This window comes from Macrosteles quadrilineatus, unplaced genomic scaffold (genome assembly GCF_028750875.1).
Source record: "Macrosteles quadrilineatus isolate MER2022 unplaced genomic scaffold, UCM_ALF_1.0 Scaffold_2__2_contigs__length_208266976, whole genome shotgun sequence".
Taxonomy (NCBI): Eukaryota; Metazoa; Arthropoda; class Insecta; order Hemiptera; family Cicadellidae; genus Macrosteles; species Macrosteles quadrilineatus.
The window spans coordinates 193530313-193555142 of NW_026542595.1; the positions used below are offsets into that span (position 1 = coordinate 193530313).

At 36.1% G+C, this 24830-nt stretch overlaps 1 protein-coding gene across 2 annotated transcripts; it reads left to right on the forward strand.

Moving 5' to 3' along the window:
* The first annotated feature begins 627 nt into the window (after nucleotides 1-627).
* LOC128987750 (tetratricopeptide repeat protein 27) lies at nucleotides 628-24770 on the forward strand. 2 transcript variants are annotated; one of them, XM_054408759.1, is made up of 18 exons: nucleotides 628-839; nucleotides 1861-2029; nucleotides 3118-3207; nucleotides 3784-3967; nucleotides 4736-4997; nucleotides 5339-5481; nucleotides 5902-6014; nucleotides 7505-7571; nucleotides 8803-8916; nucleotides 9900-10118; nucleotides 10652-10825; nucleotides 12163-12315; nucleotides 13054-13215; nucleotides 13737-13904; nucleotides 16088-16168; nucleotides 16870-16978; nucleotides 17464-17564; nucleotides 24610-24770. In XM_054408759.1, exons 1-18 carry the CDS (start codon nucleotides 776-778, stop codon nucleotides 24727-24729), a joined length of 2493 nt encoding a protein of 830 aa, XP_054264734.1. In that variant the 5' UTR covers nucleotides 628-775; the 3' UTR covers nucleotides 24730-24770. The 2 variants fall into 2 exon arrangements, with proteins under 2 accessions (XP_054264734.1, XP_054264735.1); XM_054408760.1 differs by lacking the exon at nucleotides 1861-2029.
* Nucleotides 24771-24830: the final 60 nt, after the last annotated feature.

Below are 24830 nucleotides of genomic sequence, written 5' to 3' on the forward strand. Positions count from 1 at the left end.
GTTTGGTTGGTTTGGTTAGGTTATGACAGTTTAATTTTATAATGAGAAATCTTCCGTGTGCCCCACCGCAATGTCCAATACATAGGCCTTGCGTACAATGAACAGCGAATAATGCTCGCTAAGCGGAATGGGCACACGGAAGGGACTAAGGCTAAAGGTGTAATGACGTCATATCTCTAGTGGCTAATGTATTCTCTTGAGGCAACACGATTACCGTAACGAAACGTTGTGATTTCAGCGGCGTTCGTGGCATAGTTGGCAGCGTTACGGATTGATGTTCAGGATGTCCCGGGTTCGAATCCCGCTGTCAGCACTAACTTTTTGTCAACAAATCTTTCATATCAGCAAGTTTGGTTGGTTAGGTTAGGTTATGACAGTAAAAATTAAAAATTAATTTTATAATTTTAAAACAATATTTTATAATTAAAAAGTTAATTTTATAACTAAAAATTAAAAAAAATAATTTAAATTTTTTCAAATTAGCAGTTCTAGCGGCGAACGCTGACACTACAGGATATGTTAGTCTTAGTCCCTCCCGTGTGCCCCACCGCTCGCTACGCTACTCACTCGCATCAATTTTCAATTTTAAGGTTATGTTCATTCACTTGTCATTCGTTGGTAAACGCTTTCGGGTAAATATTCGTTTCAGCATTTATTTACTAGTCCGGTTTTAGTTTGTTGTGTTGTGTTGGGGAAACATTTTATACCTGTGTTTGCAAGTACAATAAATTAGGCCTATAATATCAATCTCTTATCGATTATAAGCTTAAAAGTCATGGACACTCGTGCAGGACTGGATCAATGTTTAGTTTTCTACCCAAACAAATCAAGCTTGGAAGGTAATGATTACAAAGTTAAGTTATTTAACTTATTTGTTAAACTTTTAGTAAAGAATCCTAGACTACCATGAATTACAAATATTTTAGGTTAGGACTTTCATGAGTGGTACCTATCCCAAACAACCTAACGTAAATATTGAACTTAAATACTGTATATCAATCACTTTCAATGTTTTGATATTTTCATTATTTCCCATTGTAACTTAATAAGTTAATAATTTTTAAATAAAAAACTAACCAAAAATATTGAATTTATTCAGGCCCCTCATTTGATTTGTTTACATTCACATTCCTGGATACAACTAGCACCTTTGTTGCATCGTTGAACCGAAATGCATAAAAGCATCTTGTTTACACACATAACTTAGTGTACGGTAAGGTAGTAAATCTGTTAAAAAATTCACTAAGTTTACTTAGTATCAGTAGACTACACATACGAAACGGCACACGGAAGATTTCTCAGGTGCCGTTTGATGTCACTAACTGCTGACGTCACTTTGAGGGAATACCAATACCGCAACGATACGGGTTTGTGCCATCGGCCTCGGTGGTGCAGTGGATAGCGTTGCGGGCTGATAATCCGACTGTTCTAGGTTCGAATCCCGCCGGCGGCAATAACTTTTTATCAACAATTTTTTCATATCAGCAAGTTTGGTTGGTTTGGTTAGGTTATTACAGTTTAATTTTATAATTAAAAAATTAAAAATTGAATTTTAGGCAATTATAATTTTATTTTATGAACAAAACAATTTTTTAGATTAGTAAACCTTTATTCGATTTTTCCATTATCAGCACGTTTGGTTAGGTTATGACAGTTTAATTTAATAATAGAAAATTATAAAATTGTCTGTTTCTTCAGACGCAGCAATTAGTGACGTCAGCAGTTAGTGACGTCAAACGGCACCTGAGAAATCTTCCGTGTGCCCCACCGCACATACATAGGGGTGTGACGGCTGGTAGTGAATCTGATGACTTTTATATTAAATCCAGCTCTTTATAAAGTAACATAAACTGATTACAGGTGTATCCAGTGAAATTCTGTTGAACTTACTTCAAGCTAAATTCAGAGACAATCTTGACCATCCATTATGTACCTCTATATTGAAGAGTCTAACATTTGAGAATGGACTAGAACAGAGTTTGAAACTCAGCATCAAAAGGCTTTTAAAAAGCAACAATGATTTTGCAGAGTGAGTGCAAAAGATCAAGATTTTAATAGTAAAATATATATGCTTCTCGAGTTCTACTTTTGCCCCATGGGAGAAAAAGTTTTTTTATTATTATTTAAAATTCATATTATACAGACTTAGCTTTGAATTGACACTTTGAATCAACCCAGGTCCAAAAAGAGGGCCTTCAAAATATTCTTCTAGATGATTCCCCAGGCAACTTGTAGATTTAAAGCCACAGTGCTAAAACATTTCTTAGTTCTGTCGAGTCTAACTCTAGAAATGTAGAAATTGTTTCGCTGTCTTGTGACGTGATCATAGATTACAGCTCTAGGACAAAACTTGTCAATATTGTCAAGGATTTGCAGGTTTGGATGTCGAGTCTACTCTCTGTAAAAATGCCTAGCCTCGCAAAGATGGGCTAGCAATAGGCAAGACTATCACCAAAAGTAGTTAACCAAACTGCACACTTTTTCTGCAGTAAAGCTGTTGCCACCCATAACATAACACCCATAAACTGCTTGACCCCACACCATAACATTCCATGATTTACATGGCAATGGAATGTTCTTATATGGTGTCTAATCAACAAAACTTAGCTATTTTGTTCTTGGGTTGTTTACGTTTCCTCTTTAGAACTGTACGGTGGCTTCAGTTATAAACACTAAAATACAACAGATCAACTAGGTACTAGTACCTATTGTTACTTATTAGTGTGGGTAATAATATTCACTATTCTGAGTGAATGGTTTCTGAGTGAGTCAATGGTAATAAGATTGTGCTGTACCACACATTATTGGCTTTCCTTGTTTAAAGAATGTTTGGATTTAGTAGATTTTACTATTATTTTTTCCAATGGTAAAAAGTAAAAATATCAAAATGACAGAACATAATAGCCTAATGTTAACATACAATTAGGCCTACGGGTACCCTCAAAATGTTATGATGGTAGGAAGTCAAAATATCAAAATGAAAGAACAATATTTAATAATTATAACACAATTATCCTCCAAATGTTATACTTACCCTTACCAACCTATTCTACACTCAGATAGGGGATGTCACTATCTAAGATGGAAACCGAAGTTATATAAAGTTTCTTTTTCCAGATTTTACGATTTATTGGGCATTGGTATATCCAGCTTACAACTTTTTGTTCAAACAAATTGGACTGGACCTCCGGACAAAAGTAAACATGAGTAAGTAACACTACCTTGTCATCAAAATTCATGATGAATGTTGCTTTTTGTTAAGCTAATTTTTACAGTTTTACTTCACTATTAAGATTTCTTTTTGTCCTAGGACGCTAGACACGAGCCTGGGATTGTTTTTCACATTACTTCAGGCTAGACCTAGGCGTTGCGGCATTATCACTTAGATAAAATCCATTGGTGACTTGGCGGGGATCGAACCCGGGACCTCAGGGACTGAAGTCCCGTGCTCTATCCACTACGCCAGCTCGCTCCCCTCACTATTAAGATTAGATATAGCACATTAAAAGCCTGCATAATGGTCCACAGACCAACAATTTCCTTTTGACGATTAAATATAGAGAGCTCTGTTAAATATAGAGAGGCTCTATATTTAACAGAATTTCCAATGGTCTTGCAATAACAACTGTTTTGGATTATGTTTCAGAGTACTCAATAATCATGCATTGCCAAGTTAATAAATTTGCTTGATTAGCGTGTGTCTACTGTACAATCCATAAATTTTAACATGATTACGGTCGTTCCGCAATTGTTCGTCACTGTCATTTTGTTATCTGTACGCAGGTCTGCTCTGCCCGAACTACGTCGAGCTGTTTCTGACGCAGCAGACTGCTCAGAGACTGAGTGGTTGGACAGACTGACTGCGGAACTGGTGACTGATGGAGAAGCAATCTCACCGAACATCCATGGTCTGGAACTGCTGATGCTAGCTCGGGCCATCCTCACTTCCGATGTTTTCAATAATACGGTATGCTTAAACATTGATATTGAAGTAGCCTATCAACCGTAGAGTATTCTCAACTGTCCAACCTGAACCAGCTGCGGAAAGACGGGAGGGTATACTTAAAAATAGATACACATTGAATACTTTAAAAAAATACACTTGTATTTAATAATTAATTATATAGGCTATTAAGCATAGAAATGCAAGATTAAACGATAATCATGTCCACTAAGCCACAGTGCTCTGTTTACACTAAAATGAGAGGGCTAACACAGAGGTTTCCAATTATGAGCAGTAGACAGAATGATATTTTTAGTTTTTGTGGTATTCAGCATGCAAAAACAACTTTTGAGCAGGTATCTGAAGCTTAATTTGTATCTTCTGAGTATATTTGGGATCGGGATAAGAGGTTTTCTTGACACACTTGCTATAGTAATCATGCCACACAGAAATAGCATGCAATCTTACAGTACTTAATCTTCAACAGGGGATGCGAAGATTGAACAATCAAAACTAATTAATACATAGGATAGGTTTGATAATAATAGGTATGTCAATTGAAATACTCAAGGGACAGTGTGCTGCTGGTTAGAAAAACTATTGATGTAGGTATTTATTTAGGTACGTAAAAATAATCTCCCTCCAACAAACTAAATCTAAGACAGTAAGGAATGCAAACCTATTCTCCCAGTGTAAGCAGTTAAAGGATTCATTGACCAAGTGTTCTGTAGTTTTAACCTGCTTCCTGCTTCATACCTACTGTTTATAAGGCAAGTTGTAATCTCATGTTAGGTCAGCACACTCTGGTGGCGTCTGCGATGTCTATTCATCCACCAGCAAGTGTTGGAGGAGAGATCTCCCAACATCCACAAACAGCTGACTGAGCTGCTGGATCAGCTGATGACGTGTGAGGCGGTGGCTGCGTCGTCTGCTCTCAGTGCTCAGCTACAGCTAGAGGCAGCCAGTGTCTGGTTACACTACGGACATGTAGGGAAGGCCGGAGAGGCTGTTAGGGCTGCTAGCAAACAGCTCGGCATTGAACTCAGTCTAGTTGGTGAGGCAAAGTGGTTTTAATTTCTTCAATAAATATATATTTGATTTTGAATCCAAGACTTTTTTTAAGTTAAACTTAAAAATGTGTATTTTTTATTCATTTATTATTATTTTATTTCTCATGTTGTAATTTAGCAGAACATTTCAGATTGTCGATTAATAACTTAAACAATTTTAGGCCTTGTCATTTTCATGTATCTCCAAAACCTATATCTTTTTTAAAGATTCCAGTTTGTGTTTAAATTTTCAAGCTTGGTTAGATTCAAATCCTTTGGCAATAAGTTTAGGAAATATTCTTAACAGTTTCAAAAGTAAAAACCCTATTAATTTCATTTCATGCAGGTGCTCTCGGTAAAAGAACAAAATTCCAAGAAAAGGAAGTGGCCCAGTTAACATTGAGTGTGAATATAGACAGGGATTCTGAGAATTCAATGGATGCCAGTGTAGCAGCTTTAGGAGGTGAAGACGGCAATAATCTTCCTAAGGTAATAACTGGCAAATCAACTGATTTTCATATTTAGCTTTTCATTTTATTTTGTTATGCAACAGCATCATGAAAATATTGTGTATTCAGTAGTTGACTGTTTTGAGTTTTCATTAAATCACTATTTTTTTAGATGTTTTTTTATTTATAGTTAAACTTATATTTTGGACCTACTCGTTTTTGTTTTCCAACTGTTCATCCGTCCCCCCATTACCTTTACCCACACATCCAACTAGCTTTGCCACCTTTCAGGATGTCTTTACAGAACATTTCATTGTAGGCATCTATCACCAAATAGCTATGGACAACAAAGTTATGGTTTATTTTTTTCAGTACCCACCATTAAACTGATGTGAATGAATGATATGTGTTACAAACCCATCAGCATTATTTGTTGAGTAACCTCTCCCACCGTTCACAGGACGTCAAGCTGGAAGATGACGTGAGGTTGAGTCAGATCAAGTTTTCCGATGACTCCGTAGAACATTACCCACTGCTGACTCCGGCTGAACAAGCCCTCGTATTGGCGTCATGGTCTGTTGATGTTTATATAAATAATAAATATAAATTAGACCAATTCGTATATACCAAGGAAAAAATGTGGTTCGGATTCCACTATAAACTGTAGGTCCCTTAGTTGCCATTAGCTGTTTGGGCTATTAATTAACAGCTGTGTCTAAGGAATGTCGGCCTTAGTCACTAACAAGACTACAAGATCGCGCCACTCATCCTACACTCATCTCCATTCATACTTGGCTTAAAATACCTACATAGTATGGTCGCCATTTCATAAGAAAGTATTAAAGTATATAGCCTCCTCGTTACTGATAAAATTTGAAATAGTATAGTGTTTACCTGAATAGGCGCCATCAAATCTCAATGTCAATGTACCCTCAATAATAACAAGAGCTAAAATTATCAACAGTCTTCAATTACAGTAAAACCGAATTAATAGGGGAAAGGCAGTTTTAGATTACCTACTCTTTCGGTTGATCAACAGTTGTAATTGAAAACATAGTTAATACAATAAACATTGTCAACATACTAGAACCAGGAATGTGAGCGCACCCCCCTGCATTGCTGCATTCCAAACGCACTGACTTAGCTTTGACGTTCCTAACCCTGCTCAGTCTCAGCCTAGCCACCGAGGATGCCACTTCATAGTAAGGGTGAAACGTCTGGTGATAGTTTAGTAGTGACGACGCGGTTGACACCGAAAAACACCATGAACTCTTATGACACCGACCGCTAAAGCCAACATAAGAAGATGAAAATGTAGTCGTTTGTTTGTCATGTTATTCCTGTCACTTTTAAATCTATAGGCCTACAAAAAATCTATTCTTTTTAACCTATTGACGATTGTTTTCCAAAGCTAGGCAGACAGCTAACATTGCCTGCTAGCTAATTTTCAAATTGATTTAAATTTTTATTATGGTTGTGCTTAATGTGGTTTTATGGGGTGCGGTTGATAAACATACAGTAGTTTTAGCCTACACTACTTACATTTTGTAAGTAAATTTATCTCCTTCTGTACTAATTTACTACAAAAACACAAGTTAAAACTATCTACGTTTTGACAGTCATCTGATTTGGCTACAAATAAGATATTGGTAGCACAATTTTTACAGTAATCATCATAATTGGTGTAATGTGCATTTTTACAGTAATATATTTTAGATTTTGGTTTTACATCATTCCAAGTATATTTTTTATCTTGATTATAAATTTTTTGTTTAACAATACCTTAAAACCAAGGAGAGGCTGTTGGCAATTCAATCTTACTTTGAATTTGATATTGGTAATAGGCCTTTCACATTTCTGAAGCATTGAGTTGAAATTACTATTATTTAGTTTTTAATTTTCTTGTGGTCACAATTAATAATCGTAACAGGGTAAAACCATGTCACATCACCAATTTTTATGATGACGCACAGTTTTATTTGAAGACCAGGATAGTGTTTTTGTAGAATGTTGTTTGTTTTGTTGTAATATGTCAACATGGTATAAGCTATTTTTTGTTACAGTATGCACAAACAGAAGAGTCAGCCAAAAGACAAACTTCACTCTGAAGAGCTTTCACCGTACCTCACTGTGAGTTAAATTGTTATTTAAAATTTTCTTGTTTTCCTTTAGACCAATTTATTTTTACATTTCAATAAAATAGTTAAGTTTTCTTAGTTAATTGTTTTACTTGTTTGGCTCATAGATTACCATTCTTCAATTTAAAAAAATATTAGAGTATGCTTACTTATAAAGCGGTGTTTTCCTAGCGACGAAATGAAGCCTGTTACGCTGCGTGCTTCGTGCTCCGCGGTTGCTGGAACCACCGATCCCTTTTAAACTAATGAGACTGTTTTCCTAGCGGCGCGGTGCGCGACTAACCGCCCAGTGTGCAGCGTGATTGGGACCACTGCCTCGAGAGCAGTCAGTTGCGAACCATGCTGCCGAACTGGGCCATTGTTTACATTGGAAATATGGAGAAAACGATAAGTTGTAGTGATGTTACCAAGTTCACTGTTGATGATGACAGTTTATTAATTGACTGTGTGTCCGAGTTTGAAATTCTGTTGAAAATGAGCCATCCTGATTTTAAAAATAACTTGAAGAAGGACAAACTTTAGAGTGGGATAGGCCAAAAAAATTAACGCAATCGACTTTCCTTAAATTAAAAAGTTTCCTTAAATTTTACTTCATTGTCTATCAGGTGCCTATTAATAAGAGTACTAAAAGCACCCTCATGGCTCCTAGATCTAAACAGTTCACTACAGGAATATCAACTTTTGGACAGTAGAGCTAGGGCTATGTCGAGTCGACATCTTTGTCCATCTCTTCCTCTTCCACCAACAACATAAAAGCGAGACTCTTCTTTCTCCGATCCATCAAACGCTACTGTGGAACCGCGAATCTGCTTGTTACGCAACGCATTGCCGGATTTCTAGGAAAACACTTTTGCGCAGCGTAAAATTTTAATCACGCTGTTCCTGGCCACGCTGCGTTCTTTAGATTAATCGTGTAGCAGGCAGCGCAGTTACTGAAGTTGGAGGAAAACGCACCTTAACATGTGCTATGATCAAATAATTGCCATTCACACTACTTGTCATAATTAACACTAAGGGCAAACTCTTAAAATTTAGTCAGTAGCCTTAAAATTATCATAATTAAATTGCTTCTGGGTTGTTGGGTGTTTCACCTGTGCTATACTCAACTTAACGTTTTAGCACATAATTACCTGCTAACAGCTGGAGTCACTGTAACTATTCAGGATTGTTTGTTGCTCATGTAAACACCTTACATTTTTAATGTCATTTAATTCTCTTTTCAGTGCCTGACCAGTCAGCCTAGAGTATGGGCTCTGCAGACATCTGCGCTACTGCTAAGATCCAAACTAGACTCTGAACACAGACGGACTGTAGAGCGAGCCCTCATGCAGTTCCAGGTGTGTACCTCTAGTACTCAAATTAAACTTTCGGTAGAAGGTGTCTTTGAGGCAAATAGCTCTTGAAAAATGTTCATAAAAACAAAACCTTGATAGAGTGCTAATAATAATTATGAGTATTGCGACTCTAAAATACAAAAAAAATATGATTTCATTACTTAAAGGCAAAAATTATGTCTGTATATCCAAAATGATGAATCTAGATGTCTGTGTTGATTTTGGCTGAAATTGGTGACGTCACATCCGGAGGGAATTCTCGTCCTTTGGTACTGATGCTGGCCCTTGTCCAACCTCCAACTATTTTTTTAGAATTATTAAGTATTTGCCGACCTTTTGAACATGATTCAGCAGTCAAAGTATAAAAAGTATTAAAGTATTAAGTCCATTCTCAACGCACTACCACTGTTAGTGCTTGGGAATGGACTGCTGAATCTTGTCCGAAACGTCTGCAACTACTTTATCGTCTGCATCTATGGGATCGTCACTTTACGGATCTACCGATTTTGGGAACTAACTGTGGAAGCCTTTAGGAAGGAATAAAACCTGGATAAATTCAATCCTCATTAGGCCTATAAAACTAACTACCCAAAATAGTATTGTGATGTGTCTCAGAGGGCTCTGTGGCTGTGGAAGTAAAAACAACTCCAACTTAGAAATCCCTTGTCCCCAACTCTAGACCATCCTGTAAAAACCAAGACATCCAGGGCAAAGAATAGAACCTACGTACTCATTTTTCATTTCATCACTATTTACTGTGGCTCTACATTGAACAAGAATCTTTCCCATCACTAAGCTTATCCAATGGTGATTCAGACAGAGCCTGAGTACATTTTACAAGTCCTGAAGGAAATCCTAATAAAACCATCCAGAAAACCTAAGTCCTCCTGTCTTTAGTTTCCCCTTCAATTTATCTTACATAGCTAAAATTTGTCTAGCAAATTAGACCATTTTTCTTTCACAAAGCCAGATGAATTGTGTTGCAGGTATTGTCGGACAGTGTTAGCAGTGAGTGCCCACCTGCAAGTGACCGCCTAGGTTGGATATATGCCTGCCACCTACCTCCCGCCTGGCGTATACACGCCTTGCTGGCACACTGCTACATATCGCTGGGAATGGTACAGACTGCTCTAGGCATCTTCTTGTCTCTCGGCCACTGGGAAGAGATTGTAGCTTGCTATAACTTCCTTAAACTGCGCCACAAGGTTAGCATCTAGTCTGAGCATTGATTAGGCCTCTCCTACACCTCCTCTCTTCTTTAATGTACAAGTTAAATTTTCACAGCCCACAACTCTAACATATTGTTTTTGTTGTTGTTCCTGTCCTGGGAGAATAGTACACCCTTAATCTAGCTGAGAAGGAAAAATAAAGAATTTGTCAATTATTCAACGTTTTCATCTCGGTCTACCTATCTTATCACTATCAACTCCAGCTCAACCATTAATTCTCCTTTGGAATTACCTCTTCCATCATTCTTCTACAGATTTAAAACAACATGATGTAGATTTTTCTATCCCTCTTTAGCTATCTTCAACTCCAAACGCCTAGAGATAGTGTACTAATCTCAATCTGCTACAGGCGCAAAATGTTTTGTCCTTTCTAAATAACGATATAGAACTCCCGTTGGAACATAGACTAGTTTAGTTTCGTAACTATATTTGTAAGACAAATTTGAGGAAATTTTGATTCACTATTACAACAAAATATGAAGATTCTGAAGATAGTTTCCATTTAACAGGCAGCAGAGGTAATCAAACAGCAGTTGGAGAAACGGCGCACAGTGAAGCTGCTTTGTTTGCTAGGTGATGCGACGGACGACGAGGAGTGCTACAGAGAGGCGTGGGAGTTGTCGGAACATAAAAGTGGTCGGGCACAACGGCACTGGGCTCTCTACTACTACAACCGCAGACAGGTACATCAGACATTGGCTACAGCTGTACGGGACAGTATGTAAACAAAACAATGAACGTTGATGTTTTATACTAAATTTTTATTATATAAAATATATATTCAGTCGGCTGAAAAAATAGATGTCCGACAACTAATTGATTTGCATTAAGTCTGCCAGATATTTCCAGAGTTTATTTGTGTGATGGTTTTGTATGCATATCTTGAAAAATCTAAACTTGACAAAACGCTCTTTTGAAGTAAGTTAAATACTGATAAGGTTTATATGTTGAATCAAATAGTTCAACTATGCTAAATTTGAATAACAATTTGACTTGAGCTAATCCATATACAGGGTGATTGGTAGTCAGTGTGACAAAATTTTTTTGGCGTAAGTACAAAGTAAATGAAGTGTGATGATGCATAAAACGTTCCAAGCGTACATAATCAGACGTCAAGCTCAATAGTGTAGCATATGGTTGTAAAGCTTATAAAATAGCACAGTTTTCAACATATTTTGATACCTTCTTGTATACAGGGTGTAGAAAAATGCAATAGACCAATGTTTATAAAACTTTTAACAAACCCCTTAATTTTTATCTTTGGATCTATTTACAATGGAGTTCTTACTATTGATCCTCCACCATTTTCTATTATTGAAATGAAATGAAATGAAAATCCTTCTTTATTGAGGCGAACTTAGGACCTCATGGTCCTTTCTTACAGTTAACCTCTAAAAAACTAATGATAACAAAATAATAACAAAAAATACAACACAGTTTGTAACAAAACAAGTTATAAAATATCATAATTTATTTAATCTTCCCTAACATACATTCACACACACACACGTCGCCTTACGCACGCCATCCCGCCAAGCTACGGCCATCCGGTCAAGGTAATATCCTTTCAGCGTCACCATCAGTTGGAATCGGTTTTCTATGGATTTAATGTGAAAAGGTATGGAGTTCCATAGGCGGCATGCTGTTACTAAAAATGATTTGTTATAAACAGTTGTTCTGTGATGAGGAATGCGAAGCGTGGACGAGCCAGAGCGGGTATCCCTTGTTATCCCTTATTATTCTTATTCAAAAATGTAATGTAAGACACAAAAGTGACATCATCTACTCAAATCCATTTACAGGTATTTGAGAAATTTCTTAAAAACATGGTTATTCTTTAAAATCTTAAAATAATTCTTTGGGAAGCTAATTTTTTTACTTGGAACCTCTTATATGCACCATCACACTACATTTACTTTGTACTTACAGCAAAAACTTACTACCAATCACCCTGTATATAGGATGTCAACTTCAGTATCCCAAAGTGTATTTTGTATGCAACAACAGTGATGTGTTTTAGTATGCTGAGAGCATCCCTCACTTAGAAAAGTCTCTCAACATCAACAGTCTACAGGAAGGGCTTTGGTTCAGACTTGGCTATGCAGCACTAGACCAGGAGAACTGGCCGTTGTGTGCCACAGCGTACCGTCGCTACTGCACACTCGAGCCTGATGTGAGAGACAGCTACAGTCACAAAAACATTTATAGCTATGAAAATAGGAGACTTTTAAAATCAGCAATTGCAGTATCTCAAAACTAATTTGGTAAAATTGAGTAAATGTAAATAATAAAAAAAACATAGTCTATATTATCGATCTGTTGAGTAAAAAACAATTTGTGCCATAATAGGTATGTTTTGCTATGGAACAAATCAACAAGGTCGCTTCTAAAAACAACATTTAAGTATGATTGTTTTATATAAATTCACTAAATTCAGAGTGTTTATTAAAAAGTTTTTTGCCCAAGTTAGTGTTGTATGCACAGTAATCAAATGGTGCCTGGGGTTATTCTTGCTATTCCAACCAAACATTTTCAATAGGTACTTAATTGCAAATCAACTTCTAAGTTAAATCCTCTGAAATTCTCTTAATTTAATATACAACCCACGGATACTAGAAAAGACCCGGTATGGATCATAAACATGAACAAATGACGTTTTTGGCCCGAAAATAAACAAAACCATATGTTAATTAATGCTATTAGTATAGGGGTTTTGTTTACTTTCGGGCTAAAAACGTAATTTGTTAATGTTTATGATCCATACGGGTATTTTTCTAGTAATCGTGATACAACCTTAACAAATTAGGTTTACCAATTACCAGGACAAGAAGAGAGAGAATAGAAATGAATCATCAGTAAATAACACTTAAGTATTTTTTGAATAGATACTTAATTACTATTTCTGTTACAGAGTTTTGAGGCGTGGAACAACTTAGCGAAAGCATACGTCAAAACTGGTCAGAAGGCGCGAGCGTTCCGAGCACTACAGGAGGCAGTGAAATGTAACTACGAGAACTGGAGAGTCTGGGACAACCTCATGGCCGTCAGCACCGACTGTGGCCAGTTTGAGGAGGTGAACGAACAGCTCTATACGTAGTAACTGTGAATCTTGCTTATTTTAAAATCTTAGGTTACATTTGTGTTTATGAAAACCACCCCCTTCTATGCTAAGAGGTGAAACAATACTGATTAGGGACGGTAAAATCCAGCAATTCCTAATCTCAAATTCATATCTGAATCCGTCATGTTTTTATCATGAAAGTGAAATTTACGTTTCATGTACAATAAAAAATACAATATAGAATCTACTGAGAAAGTCAATCATTAATTTTAATTTTTCGTTCAACTCTAAAAATAATTGAAGGTTGTTATTGGTATTACAGGAGTTTATTATTTATTACTCAAAAATTAAAGTCCAGGGGTAAACAGATACGTAAAAATTGGTTACTTGCATGACACCATTATTTTCGTGCAGCATAAGACTTCTCAGAGAGTATTTTAAAGTAGTCTCACGTAAGCTACCTTAACTCCAACCCGTTCTCAAATACTTTTCCATCAGCGACGTGGCTTTCCCTTAAAATGTGTTTATTGCAGGTTATCCACTGTTATCACCGTATCTTGGATCTCAATGAGAAACATGTGGACGAAGATGTACTGAAGATTCTGACAAACGTGTTGGTAGAACAACAAACGGGAGACAACGAGTCTGCAAGTAAACTCAGGAAACAGGCTCTTACGCTTTACGGCCGTCTTACCGCTCAAGTAGGTGCTGATAATGTAAACTGTTAGCGTTACTTCAAATAGAGTAACTTTGTGTTAGACAACTCAAAAATCATAATTTGGCTCCATTTAAGTCGACCCTTGCCAACTTAGTGTTCAACTTACAGTAGTACATTACTAAGACCAGCTGTTCAATTAGCTAGGACCTTTTTATTTAAGCCCAATTATTAAAGACAGCTCGGTCAAGTTTCAAACATCAAACCGCTCGTGAACTAGGCCCCCTTCTGATTCTTCAGTACCTGACTAATAGTCATTTTAAAACAAAATTTCTCCATTACCTAAAAAAACTCTTGTAAGTGTAAAACTTGGTACGTATATTGAGTTTTACTTCCGGAATAACATACTAAAAGTCCTCGAAAAAGAAACTTGTGCTATGGCCGCCATCTTGGAAAATGGCATCCAAAAACCAGTTTTTCACTGATTAATCAAAAACTATTCATCCTATAAAAAAACATTAAATGTAAAAAATCTCAAAACAAGGTCTTCGGGTGTTGACCGCGTCGTTGAAATAGTTAAACTAGAGGCCTCTAGTTTAACTATTTCAACGACGCGGTCAACACCCGAAGACCTAGTTTTGACAATCTGCAGTGACCGTGGAAGCTTATCATCTAGATTAAATGTAAAAAATGTTTGCCAAAGAAAGAGCTACAACTTTTGTACTAAGAATATTTTGATATAATTAACCGTTTAGCCATAAAATGCAATACTTAGAAAATCAATTTTGAAAATTTGTAAAAAAACATTAATTGCCATTAAAAAAGTGTTAAGTCTTAAAACAAAAGATGTAGCTCTTTCTTTAACAAACATTTTTTTACATTTAATGTTTTTAGCGAATTTCCCTATAGGGAAGTAGCTATTACCGTAGGTCTCATGGTAAGACCTAGGCCTGGGACTGATTTACTTTTTCATTTTGATGTCCCCAGAGGCCAAAAACACCATTCGTTCAAATTTTTATATATCTATATATAGAGATATATATATATATATATATATGTGTCCATCCGCACGATAACTTGAGTAATTTTTGTCCGATTTTGATAAAATTTGGTTTGAAGGTGTAAGGCGGGATAAACTTGAACGAGTTCGCGAACCAGCATGATCGGACTATGGCAATGGGGGTGTACGGGGGGTTTTATGGGGTAAAAATAGGTTTTTCCCATTTTTGACCCAAAAAACATACAATTTTGCAATTTCTTTCCAAACCATTTTGTAGAGCTTAAAAAAACAAATAATTTAGTATATTGAAGTGTTATTATGCGCCTAATGGTTACGGAGAAAATTCCAAAAAAATGTAAATTTTAAATTCCCATGTTATTCTTATGGAGAACAAGTAAACTGTTTGCTTGTTTATGAACATATTTTGATCAAATTTGGAAAATGTTTTTATTTCTTACTAACTATTAACATTTTACAAAAAAAAAAAACAAACAGTTTTGCCCTCCCTGATACAGCAAATCTAAGTTCTTGTTAAACTAATCTATTTATATAGGAAATAAATTTTATATTTTTATAAGTAGACATTTTAGTGTAAATCCAATCAGGCAAATGGAGATTCGCTTAGTCTGCAGGTTTGCTGCGGCGGGGGTATTTTATAGGATGAATAGTTTTTGAGCAATTGCCAATCACAATTTTAGATACTCATTAATACCACTATAAGATTATAATTTATTATCTTATTTCAAAAAAGTTATGATGGTATCTACCGATCTTTGGTTACAGTAATAAAATAACACCCAACGCATAACTATGAAAAAGACATGCAGATTAACACCTTTAGTTATAGATAGTCTCCTGCAATGTAGACATCCTCTTTAAATGTTGTATCAAAAATCATTATAGAGCCACGCCGACTTGAAATACGTGAGCTTGAATAATACAAAAGTTTACTTTATTGAAATTATTTCATTCTTTGAAGTTGAAAACTTATATATTTTCGACTATGTTGGCTGGCTAGAAAAAATAAGAAAAATAGAAACAAGCAGTATGGTCAACAATTCTTTATGAGAGGCAAGTTATTCAAATTTCATTGACACAACAGGCATCTCATTTATGTTATTGATCTGCACATTCAAACAGCAATAATAGCCTTGTGTAGCTTTTTTACTGACTTCGACCAGCTGTTTCTTCTCACTAATTGTTATGCACCAGTTATTTTGTTTGTACAGGTTATGAACAACTCTACAATTTGGCAACTTTATGCTCAGTTGGTTGCTTGTGGTGAATCCACGACAGAATCAAGAGTAAAGGTTAGTAAGTGTGCAGAGTTATAAGTAATTGTGAATTCCCAAACAAACATTGTATGATCAACAGAGCGAGCTATGTAAATCTGACAACATTTTGTTTTATAACTTTTACCAAAACTATCTGGCCTGTCCGCACCCATGTGACGTTTTATGACAAGATAGAACCAGTCTGCAAACTCTCAACACCATTTATCCATACAGTTTTGGCAAAAACATCTACAACTCCTCGACTATAGAAATTTAATCGCAAAACACAGTTTACCTGGGTGGCTATAGCGCTAACTGTAAACGAAGACAGTGATGTCTGAGCTCCTATTCTGGTGCCGCCCCTAATAACTTTTCAGTACAGTCCATTCTCATACTGTCCCGACTCACTCCTTACTTTGCTTGGGACACTCCACTGACAGGAATTTGAAGCCTATGTAGACAGAGAAATGCCAGGCTGAAAAATGCCACCAATCTCTTTTAAAATCCACTTTTGGGGCAGACTTTTCCTTCCGTTTGCGATAGTTGTTATTTTGACAAAACTGAGTTGGGGTCGAAAAGGTGTAAATCACCAGTGGTGAAGTAATTTAAACTAGTTTTCTCCTTTACGAAGAGAGTTCATTGAAGACATTGATTTGTAGGCAACCCTCATTTAACACTAACACACTCTGTGTAACTTTTTTATACGTCTCCAATTTTCAACAAATCGTTTGTTGTAGGTTGCTCAGTGTCTACAGAAGGCATACAGAGCTGCAACCCAGGGCTCTTGGGAAAGAGACGTAACATCATGTCAGAAGGTCATCGCACTGTGTGTGGATCTTGCCAAAGGTATTTGATTACCTTATGTTAGTTATGTTTAAATATTTTCCCAAAAGATTATATATTGGTCAACAAAATCAACATAGACAGATTCACTTAACCATCCAAGCAAGAATATCTAAAAAAAAAAACCTCAAAGCTCTACCTGACCTTTTCTGGACCGAGAACTACCTTGCTTGTGCTTTGTGTTTGTTTAATGTTATTGTTAGTGCAGTATATTACATCTAATCAAAATTCGTACAGTATAAGATGATGTCCCCCAAACAGTAGACAGTACAGTAGGGGGTCCTTGTTGGTCAGGTTTGGTGATTAGATGATTGATTAACATAACCAGAAAACAGCTCAGATGTAAGCTTTATGGATTATTTGTAAATTATGTACCTCTGATATATCACTATGCTGATTTGTTTCTTAATCATTTGGTCCACTAGAACTGATAGTGTAATATTGTTCAGTTTACAGACAAAATGAAATAAATTTGTGACTTGTTACAGCTTACATGCAGTGCAGTAACCAGTGCAACTCATCTAATGAGAAAGTTCAGATGCTTTCTTCTGCCAAACTGCCTTTAAAAAGCGTTCTCTCAAAGATTGAGGTTTGTCACATTTCTTAATCCTATGATAAAACAATCATAGGATTTTTTACTATAGGTAAGATTTACTTACTTTTGAACTTTTTGACTTACTTATTTTTTACTTTCTTGAATTTAAAAAATCACATCAAACGATCACCTATCAGCTGTTTTGTGATGTAGATAACAAAACTAGAAATAAGAACCGCCAGTCAGCTGATACCGTGACGTCACTCTCCCGTACTCAAGTTCCTCAGTAGGCCTACAAATGTCGCCCGGTCGAGGTTATCTTTATTTAACCGTGCGTACGCAAACATGTTACGGTACCTACAACTGCAAAAAGCGTGTGTATTCTTTGTATATATTTCCGTGTAATCGTGTGTGTATATATAAACTGTAAATAGTCGACAAACATCGTTTGATATGATTTTTTAAATTCAAGAACGCTGCTGAAGATGAGCTGTAAGTAGCTCGAAACATGTACAGCATACGTTAACATTTGACACCTTCAGGCAAAAGTAAGTAAATCTTACCTATAGTAAAAAATATTAAAGGTGTCAAGGCTGATATAAAATTAATCAATCATAGGATTGCTTTTAAACTACTTTCTGAACAATTTTCATGTTTTTTTTAAGAGTTTTTGTTCAGCATGATTATCTGAATGGGGAAGAGCCCAACACTTAATAGATACACATTAGATATTACAATTCTAGTATATATATATTATACAACTTATGCATTTCTTCTGCTAGTGTGTACTCTATCATATTTTAGGTGAGCTGGCTATTCTGACAAAATCCTTGAAACAGGCCTTTTTGCTGTATGTTACATCTCTAACCTCTTATGTGTTATGTGTTAAGAAAGAGTTCTTACTGTCACCGTCACCATGACTTAGTGATGCTGTATTTAGTCCAGAAATTTGATTCCTATTTCAGAAATCCCTTCAAAAGTAAATAAATTATTCAAAGGTATCTTTGATTAATAGTCTCGATTGTTTGAATTTTCAATACCGGTGGATGATAATTGAATGTGGTGTAAAGTAAATACATGCTTAAGTTAATCCATGGATAACACTCAGCGTATAGTTTTAGCACAAAAATGGGGCCATACTCAAGCTGTACTAGACGTATATTTAATATTTTGCTGAAGACCGTAGTTCATTCCCATTCAATTTGTAATTAGAAATAATCATAAACAAAGATATAAACCCATATATAAAGCCCAAAGTACCCATGAACTTATGAGAAAACTACAAGTCACACCCCCATGAACCGTATACTTCAGATGTTTGTCATGACGAGAAACCTAACTCAAAACTATCCATCATTTCATCAATTGCCATTAAGGTCGTAATTGCTTTCCAAAGGGAACTTTCCATACAGTGGCGGATCCAGAGGGGGGCGAAGGGGGCGATTGTCACATGTCAGTCACACTAACTTTGTACAAAGAAATGGTATAAAACTGCCATTTTGGAGACTTAGTTTACACAAATTTTTCAGGGGGGTACCCCCGACCACCCAGACCCCCTGGTTTGCCTCCTCCCCCTTGTGACTGTTCTAGATCTGCCACTGTTTCCATATACCTAATGTTAAAAATACCTCAGCTGTACTTATTTTTATGTTATTCTTTCAATGTATTAGGTACCTTATTAAAATCAGGTGTGATTATTTCTTTGTATAACTGTATTCTAATTTGTTTATTTCAGATTAACTTAACCAATCAATAGTGTTATTTATACTTATGAAGTCAAACAGGGTGAAGCACGTGGGTAACAGCTAGTTACTAATAACTACCATAGTAGAAATATTAACTAAACAATTATTTTTTCCTACAGTCACGCGACAAAGTTGGCTTCCTTGTACTGTTTATAGTACAGAAAGCTGCTAATTGCTGCATATTTATGCTTTGTCGTTCGGTTTATACTTTGGCGCACATCAGGATTCCAACGAAACAACACAAAACAGCGTGGTTCTATTATGCACGTAATCCGTGTACGCTTGGAAATAGGTTGGCAACACTTAAAGATAATAATACTATGAGCAGCTGATTGACTATCTATATAAATAAAATTAGAGTTTTGTCTGTACATTGCTTAGAATAATGAACTTTTTGGTTATTTTTACATTTCATAGGTCAGAGAAACCGAATCAAACCTTATCTCAATTTCTGTCTGTCTGTCTGTCTGTCTGTCTGTCTGTCTATCTGTCATTCTCTTGGTAACGCTAAAATACGCACTTTATTACAACTACTCCTCAATAACTATAGCACTGTCCCGCCTGAAACTTATTTTCCAAATACTATACATATATGAGATGGTTTTAGACGTATTTCATCGAATATGAGACAGTTAGATATTTAACAGTAAACCCTTGAAAATCAAGTTTTTGTCGATTTTTGACGTGGAATTTCTGGAAGCCCATGTTAACCTTATGAGAAATGAAATTATTGAATCTTAACAGCTGTTTCAATTAAACAAGTTGGTTCTGTTCTGTGATGTTCAATAGCATTAAAGTTACAAGGATTACCAACAGGGTGCAGCACTAGCACTATTATTTCTTTTACATTTATGACAACAGCTAATTTGCAACCTGGAGGCGAGTGAGCGTAGCGAACGAGCTAACCTGAAGGCAAGTGAGCGTAGCGAACGAGCTAACCTGAAGGAAAGTGAGCGCAGCGAACGAGCTCCAACATACAGGTGAGTGAGCGTAGCGAACGAACTTCAACCAGGACGTGATTGAGCCATGCAAACGAGATCAGATAGTAAAAATAAAAGTAAGCCTACCGTTATAGGATCGACCGGCAGACACAGAGGTAATTTAACCTTTTATTGATTGTCATACCGATCCGGAACAACAGAAAACAACATAAAATGAAGCTATGTATAATAGTTTGGCCAGCATATCTTAAAATATGCAAACCAACTGCTGTTCTTTATATAAGAAGGTTTCAACTGAATATTATAAGATCCCCGTGCGTAGAACGGGTACACAGCTAGTAAATTCTAAATGCTTAACATGTGTTAGCTTAACTTAACATAACTTGCACATCACATTATTTTTTATATGTATATTTAGGTAAATTAAGTTGTTGTGTTGCTAAACCTATGCTTAAATTAAACTAAAGAATATCATCAATAACTAAATTGTAAGTCGTTGATTTTTGTTTTTTAAAATCTGTTGTATATGTGTAGTATATTTAATTATCAAATGGTAATACAAAATACTCTTATTTTATCTTAACATAGCTTTCAGTTTACATTTACTTTATTTGATAAATTTATTATTTGTGTTTTGCCACACCACTGATTAAATTAAACCAAGGAAAATATCATAAAACTAAGCAGTACACAGTGATCTTTTGTTTCTAAAATCAATGAAATATCTGTTACTATGTTAACTTAATGGTAAGTGTGAAAATGTAAAGGCAATGGACGATGGAACTGATTAAAAGAACTGGTTTCTATATAAAGTTGTAGTTCTAATAGAATTTTAGATGGTTGCGAAGCCAAACACTTGCACCTAATGTTACAAGTCACTCAAAATTATTAATTGGTTAAAGTGATTGTGACAGGTGATGTAGTTGCAAATCCAGCGGAGCTGGTCAGTCTTCTCAATCAGACTGCAATTTAGAATCACTGATATCATCAAACAGTAGCACGTTTAGGCTCTTCTACACAATTCGTGTGGGCGGCATCTGCCTATCCGGCGATCGTGAGGGTTCCCACAGCATATAGCTTTCGTGGTTGATAGCTGCAATTAAGATCAGCATCTGCCCTACGTCTAAAACCCGGTTACGCGTTATTGTGAGGGGATAAGACAAGCGCTTCATTACAGGTTAATCTTTTTGAAGGTAAATGGGACGAATCCCTTGCCAATTTTCAATTACATTCTTTTGAATGTTCTTTCAAATTACAAAACCAAAATCTCAACCTCTCCGAGCATTGAGATTGTCACACGTACCGTCTCGGGTGTGTACGATCCATGTTCGTGTGTGGTTTGTAGATTCGAAATTTGATTGAGCCTGCGCTATGTCCAATACGACTAATCCATCTTTCAGGATTAGAAGTGTGCTCTGTTGTTTCGACTTTATTTTAGTCTCTTCAGTCATGGATAGGTCCGAAGACCACCATGAGACAACAGTAAATGTGATTTGCGTGGAACGTGTTCATTACGAGATTCCAGCATTCACTGGGCAGTACGAGCGTTCGACTCGCTTTTACAAACTCTGTGTGACAGTGGAAGAATTTAGCAATCCACAATGTCAAGAGTGCCCTACTTTTCAAAATTTTCACAGAGACTATGTATATTTATTAATTATACCTCAATTAAGTTTAAAATGACTTTGATTAGTCATATCGAAATTCAGAAATGTCTACTAGAGACAGCTGAAATTGGGTTCCAGATTCCAGGAACCAATCAGCATGCGATGACAGATTTCAGTCATCCAAAGGCACTGGACGTGAAAACAAATAAACATCAAAATTGATGAGTCCGTCCACAATAATTCAAGAACAATGAGTAAATACTCAGGTGTGCCTGGTCAACTCTAAGTTGACAATTTCATCTTTTCAAAATTTAGAAACATCAAAATTCAAAATTTCAGTTGGACGATGAAAAATTTAATCCGTCCTCAACATATTATAATTCAATCTGTCGTGCACTAAAGTGTGCACCTGATGAGGTATGGGCTATCTAGCCCTGAGACCGAAACAGATGATATCGTTATGCGTATAATCGCACCTTTTACGTTGCAAGAGTGATTCCGCCACTAGGGCGTCTTTTCGCACGTATAACCCCAAGAACGAGTTTCGTGACCAATACATCTAACCTGCAAAATTAATTTAGAATTTTAGATGGTTGCGAAGCCAAACACTTGCACCTAATGTTACAAGTCACTCAAAATTATTAATTGGTTAAAGTGATTGTGACAGGTGATGTAGTTGCAAATCCAGCGGAGCTGGTCAGTCTTCTCAATCAGACTGCAATTTAGAATCACTGATATCATCAAACAGTAGCACGTTTAGGCTCTTCTACACAATTCGTGTGGGCGGCATCTGCCTATCCGGCGATCGTGAGGGTTCCCACAGCATATAGCTTTCGTGGTTGATAGCTGCAATTAAGATCAGCATCTGCCCTACGTCTAAAACCCGGTTACGCGTTATTGTGAGGGGATAAGACAAGCGCTTCATTACAGGTTAATCTTTTTGAAGGTAAATGGGACGAATCCCTTGCCAATTTTCAATTACATTCTTTTGAATGTTCTTTCAAATTACAAAACCAAAATCTCAACCTCTCCGAGCATTGAGATTGTCACACGTACCGTCTCGGGTGTGTACGATCCATGTTCGTGTGTGGTTTGTAGATTCGAAATTTGATTGAGCCTGCGCTATGTCCAATACGACTAATCCATCTTTCAGGATTAGAAGTGTGCTCTGTTGTTTCGACTTTATTTTAGTCTCTTCAGTCATGGATAGGTCCGAAGACCACCATGAGACAACAGTAAATGTGATTTGCGTGGAACGTGTTCATTACGAGATTCCAGCATTCACTGGGCAGTACGAGCGTTCGACTCGCTTTTACAAACTCTGTGTGACAGTGGAAGAATTTAGCAATCCACAATGTCAAGAGTGCCCTACTTTTCAAAATTTTCACAGAGACTATGTATATTTATTAATTATACCTCAATTAAGTTTAAAATGACTTTGATTAGTCATATCGAAATTCAGAAATGTCTACTAGAGACAGCTGAAATTGGGTTCCAGATTCCAGGAACCAATCAGCATGCGATGACAGATTTCAGTCATCCAAAGGCACTGGACGTGAAAACAAATAAACATCAAAATTGATGAGTCCGTCCACAATAATTCAAGAACAATGAATAAAGTTGTTTGTTGATATTTTTGTAGAGTAGAATCAGAGATGCAATGAAACATATACTGTATTTGCTGTTAAATTATTTAGTCCTTAATGCTTTGATAATATTAGTTTTGTCTGCTGTTTTTAATGCTAAATTATTTGTTTAAAAGTTTTTATAGAACCTATAGTTATAGATTCTTTAATATTTCAAAAGATTGATAAGGGACAGCAATATTTCTAAAGTTTATAACAGCTCACTTAGTTCTGCTAATGATTTATTGTGAGTGAAGAAACTGGAGATGGAAGGATTTGTGATTTAAGAAGAGTGAAATTAAAAAAAAAATCATTTAAATTGAATAATTAGTATAAACTTCAAAATTGAAGTGTAAAATGTCAATACAGTAATAAATAAAAAGATTGTAATTAAGGGAGATGAAATGGTGGTATCCACTACTTACCAGATTTAAAAGGCATAACTTAAACATTTCTATTAAGGCCATAAGAGTTGAATTTTGTTTCTAAAAGCTTTGGTGGATGTGTAACTATTATATGCAACATATGTAGATTAAAATGTTTCTATTTTGTGTCCTCTGCCCGTTGCAAAGCACGGGTACAGCAGCTAGTTATAACTACGATTTAACCTGTCATTTTGTGTTTATAGTTTCGGTATTTCTGAACTTTCTGGACTTTTCTTTTAAACGTTTTTAAAACATTCCTACGATCTTAATAAACAAGAAAATACCTTTAAAGCATTTTTTTAGGCACGCAAACCACTTTGAATTATCACAAAAATATACGGAACCATTTTCTCAAGTCGCGGAGCACATTGCTTGCCGATGAAAAAATAGCGGAGTGATATGGACCGGGGACTACTTTCTCTAGGGCACCTATTTGTGTTGCTAGCTGAACCTAAAAACATGTTGTATAGTGTTTGAAAGACTAATTATTTATACGCTTTATAGTGACTGTAAGAAAAATATAATGTGTAACACGAGTGCAAAAGGCCTTTGCTGCACCTGAGATCATTCCGCACGAGCCGCAGGCGAGTGCGTAAACGTTGCTCTCGTGTGCAGCAAAGTGCCACTTTGCTCACTAGTTACACAAATAACTATTTCATCATATGTCTATATCACTGAGCAAAAACTGATAAAGGTCATATTTTTTCCTTCTTAGGTTTGTAAAACGTTATTGTTATTTTTCTTCTTCTTTGACAGAAGGAACAAACAGACTTGGTTACAGGAGAACTGCCGGAGGATTTGGCCACAAGACACAAGGAGTTACTCCGTTTTTACGAGCAGATTGTCGATGAGATACAAAGGCTACAGACTAAATAGTGTAAAAGCAGCTTTTGTAAATAAATGTTATATTTTACAAATGTTTTTCCTTTGCCTTTGAACTTTTCACTCTTGTGAGAAAACGATGTTTGGTATTAGGA

Bases quoted from the DNA above. Each gene is read 5' to 3' on its own strand.
- LOC128987750 (XM_054408759.1), top strand. From the start codon at position 776: ATGGACACTCGTGCAGGACTGGATCAATGTTTAGTTTTCTACCCAAAC. The intron at 10,826-12,162 runs GTACATCAGACA...GATGTGTTTTAG, and splicing joins ACTACTACAACCGCAGACAG to TATGCTGAGAGCATCCCTCA. The intron at 16,169-16,869 runs GTTAGTAAGTGT...CGTTTGTTGTAG, and splicing joins CGACAGAATCAAGAGTAAAG to GTTGCTCAGTGTCTACAGAA.